The 4,413-nt window shown below is 43.7% G+C and overlaps 1 protein-coding gene across 1 annotated transcript; it reads right to left on the minus strand.

Annotated features, from left to right (window-relative positions):
• Window positions 1-738: 738 nt before the first annotated feature.
• On the minus strand, window positions 739-1,191 carry LOC126235624 (uncharacterized). Its single transcript, XM_049944336.1, has one exon. The coding sequence runs from the start codon at window positions 1,189-1,191 to the stop codon at window positions 739-741; it is 453 nt and encodes a 150-aa protein (XP_049800293.1).
• Window positions 1,192-4,413: the final 3,222 nt, after the last annotated feature.

The raw sequence follows: 4,413 nt of genomic DNA on the forward strand, positions 1-4,413 counted from the left end.
TATTTCCTTTTCCCGGAAAATTGCACAAATTTTTCAACAGAAGTTGTAGGGAAATTAATTTTGGAAAAAGGATGGTAATAACGTTAGTTGAAACTGTATGAATGCGTCAGATAATCTGCTTTTATGAATACCAAAGCACATGTGAATTCATGATAACAAAGCTCAGTGTTAAGGAAGTTTTGCTGTGTACATACAGTTTCACAGTCATTCACAATAAATGTTCAAATATGTCTCCACCAAGTTTAATGCATTTAGCTGCACGTGTATGAACAGATTTTGTTGCTCGTTTCAGTTTCACAGGGTGGGGGAGACCACGGCATGTTGGGCATATTTTTTAAAAAAAATTATATTATTTTTTTACATATTTAAATTTATGAAATTATTGTTAAATATTTAGAGCAGTCTTACTGAATCTGGATCACAATTATTAACCTTGAAAATATGAGTTAAAAAGTTTTAAAAAATTAATTACTGGACATATGTCAAGTGGGCCAATCTGCCCCTACCTCAGGGTAAGTTGGCCCAGAGGCTGGGGCACGTTGACCCATGTAATATTTTGATAAGTTAAACTAGTATAACTTTAGGATATCAAAATAAAACGAATAGTTATCAAGAAACGTACTTTAATGTGCATCAAATCAAGTTGAATATTGAGTTAAATGCTTAACATGTTATTATGACAATGGGAAAGCTTAAAATTATTAGGAATTATAGTGTCTTAATACAATACAATCAACTTTAATCACTGTCCACATCCAAAGGATCAGCACAGTTATAACACTCATAAAATAGTCCACGGATTTCATTTTTCATGCATGTCTGATGAGCCCAACGCTTGCAGCTTGTGCACTGAATCCATTGTGCTCTAGGTTGACTGTTTGAAAAAGGCTTCAGACACCTTAGGCACAGTGAATCTTCATCTTCCTCATCGTCATCATCATCTTCATCATCAACATCTTCCATTGGCTTCTTCTTGCGTTTTAGGCCTACTGCAGTTGATTTAGTTAATTTGATTCTACCATTGCTCCTACTTTCTTTTGGAAAAAGTGCTTTTTTAGCCTGTGATTTAAGTTTTCTTTCCAAAGCTTTCGCCTTATTTTCTTTTGCACCTTTTTGTTCTTCCTCAAGGGCTTTTTTTACTGGAGTTTCTGTCACTATGGCACAAACTCTTTTCCTTTTCCCTGCTGCCATACTTTTTCTGGGCTCTGCTTTTTCAAAAGGTCAGACCTCTTCTGGAGTTGGAAATGGTCTGACGTTATCTCAGCTCGAGTTGATGGACTGTTTTCAGTGTTTGGGTCTGGCCTATCCGAAGTGTAAGAAGGCATAAAATCACTGTCAGCAAAAATATTTTTGTTAAAGGGATTGATCCCAGTTACCTTGAATGCACTGGTTATGTTATTGGGAGTTGCAGCATTTGGAAGTGCTATTCACACTATAGACGGGATGTCGTACATAGTCATAGGCCGTTTATTATTGGTAACCCATGCATCACACGCTGAGTTCACGAGCCTTTGAAAGGCCCATAAACACTTCTGTCTAAAGGCTGCAGCTTGTGGCTACAATGCGCCGGAAAAGATAAAGGTGATTCCATTATCTTTACAATAATCAAGAACTTCAGAGTCGAGATGTGAACTGTGATTAACAATCAAAACCAAGCAAGGGCGTTCTTTTGAGCAGCGAGCATGTAGAACAAAATGTTTCATATATTTTGCAAAGTTTGTCTCCGTCATCCATTCTGAAAGATGAGCTGCTCCATCACACCCAATCGGGCCGTCAAGGATAAAATGAGGCTTGAAGTTGACCCTCGGGAAGATAAAGAATGGAGGCACACTGTTACCCAACGCACTAACTGCAAAAGCGATCGTAACAAGTGACCCTCTCTCAGCTGATGTCACTCGCCCTATTTGGCGAAAACCTCTTCGAGCGACTACACTATCAGGACGCTGGACAGTAGTTACTCCAGTTTCGTCAATGTTCCAGATGTCTGCAGGGGTCACTTTTAATCTTTTTAAAACTATGTCGCCGGCCGCGGTGGTCTAGCGGTTCTAGGAGCGCAGTCAGGAACCGTGCGACTGCTACGGTCGCAGGTTCGAATCCTGCCTCGGGCATGGATGTGTGTGCTGTCCTTAGGTTAGTTCGGTTTAAGTAGTTCTAAGTTCTAGGGGACTAATGACCACAGCAGTTGAGTCCCATAGTGCTCAGAGCCATTTGAACCATTTTTTTTTCTTCTTGGAATCCCAAATACCTCACTAGTAGCCCTCACAGATCATCCCTTTTCTTTTACTTCTAAAACTGCTTTTAGCATCGTATCTTCAGAAATCATTCCTCTTTCACTTTTTCTTTTTTCTTTGATAATTTCACACCATTTTTATGTTCCTATAGATAAAACAAATGGTTTAAACTAAGGCCGTAACTCTGATGTTCTAAAAACAAATAAATGAACCAGATTCTGACTACTCATATCGGTATTTAAGATTATAACAAAATTTACAGGTTGGTGTTTTCTTTTTAAAACGCTTTTTATCTCAAGAATATGAATATCTTTTGACCTCTGAAACGCATCAAAATATGTTTAACTTAGAAAATTATGTTAATAATTTCATAAACTCGACGAATTATAAATATTATTATCATTAAAAGTAAGAAATCTTCTATCGAGTTTAAAAAAATACACTCCCGGAAATGGAAAAAAGAACACATTGACACCGGTGTGTCAGACCCACCATACTTGCTCCGGACACTGCGAGAGGGCTGTACAAGCAATGATCACACGCACGGCACAGCGGACACACCAGGAACCGCGGTGTTGGCCGTCGAATGGCGCTAGCTGCGCAGCATTTGTGCACCGCCGCCGTCAGTGTCAGCCAGTTTGCCGTGGCATACGGAGTTCCATCACAGTCTTTAACACTGGTAGCATGCCGCGACAGCGTGGACGTGAACCGTATGTGCAGTTGACGGACTTTGAGCGAGGGCGTATAGTGGGCATGCGGGAGGCCGGGTGGACGTACCGCCGAATTGCTCAACACGTGGGGCGTGAGGTCTCCACAGTACATCGATGTTGTCGCTAGTGGTAGGCGGAAGGTGCACGTGCCCGTCGACCTGGGACCGGACCGCAGCGACGCACGGATGCACGCCAAGACCGTAGGATCCTACGCAGTGCCGTAGGGGACCGCACCGCCACTTCCCAGCAAATTAGGGACACTGTTGCTCCTGGGGTATCGGCGAGGACCATTCGCAACCGTCTCCATGAAGTTGGGCTACGGTCCCGCACACCGTTAGGCCGTCTTCCGCTCACGCCCCAACATCGTGCAGCCCGCCTCCAGTGGTGTCGCGACAGGCGTGAATGGAGGGACGAATGGAGACGTGTCGTCTTCAGCGATGAGAGTCGCTTCTGCCTTGGTGCCAATGATGGTCGTATGCGTGTTTGGCGCCGTGCAGGTGAGCGCCACAATCAGGACTGCATACGACCGAGGCACACAGGGCCAACACCCGGCATCATGGTGTGGGGAGCGATCTCCTACACTGGCCGTACACCACTGGTGATCGTCGAGGGGACACTGAATAGTGCACGGTACATCCAAACCGTCATCGAACCCATCGTTCTACCATTCCTAGACCGGCAAGGGAACTTGCTGTTCCAACAGGACAATGCACGTCCGCATGTATCCCGTGCCACCCAACGTGCTCTAGAAGGTGTAAGTCAACTACCCTGGCCAGCAAGATCTCCGGATCTGTCCCCCATTGAGCATGTTTGGGACTGGATGAAGCGTCGTCTCACGCGGTCTGCACGTCCAGCACGAACGCTGATCCAACTGAGGCGCCAGGTGGAAATGGCATGGCAAGCCGTTCCACAGGACTACATCCAGCATCTCTACGATCGTCTCCATGGGAGAATAGCAGCCTGCATTGCTGCGAAAGGTGGATATACACTGTACTAGTGCCGACATTGTGCATGCTCTGTTGCCTGTGTCTATGTGCCTGTGGTTCTGTCAGTGTGATCATGTGATGTATCTGACCTCAGGAATGTGTCAATAAAGTTTCCCCTTCCTGGGACAATGAATTCACGGTGTTCTTATTTCCATTTCCAGGAGTGTATTTGGTTTCACTTACATACAATGTTGTTATTATGTTTTTTCACTGAACAATATGGAAAACCAACTCCTTTCGTGGTTACGAAACGTCTGAAGCAATTCGCTAACGGTGGGAAACAATGACATAAACGTTTCTACATTCTTAATGGAAAGTATACAGATTTACTTGTATAATAATCTTTGCTTCTCTGGCTGTTCTGGATAACTACTGCAGACACACGTCTGGGACATGTTTTATTAGATTCACCAGACCAATAACTACAAAATAAATGGAAATCGTGCTTTACTTTAACCTCGTACAGTTTTGCGATGGCTTCATATT

This window comes from Schistocerca nitens, chromosome 2 (genome assembly GCF_023898315.1).
Source record: "Schistocerca nitens isolate TAMUIC-IGC-003100 chromosome 2, iqSchNite1.1, whole genome shotgun sequence".
NCBI classification, from domain to species: domain Eukaryota; kingdom Metazoa; phylum Arthropoda; class Insecta; order Orthoptera; family Acrididae; genus Schistocerca; species Schistocerca nitens.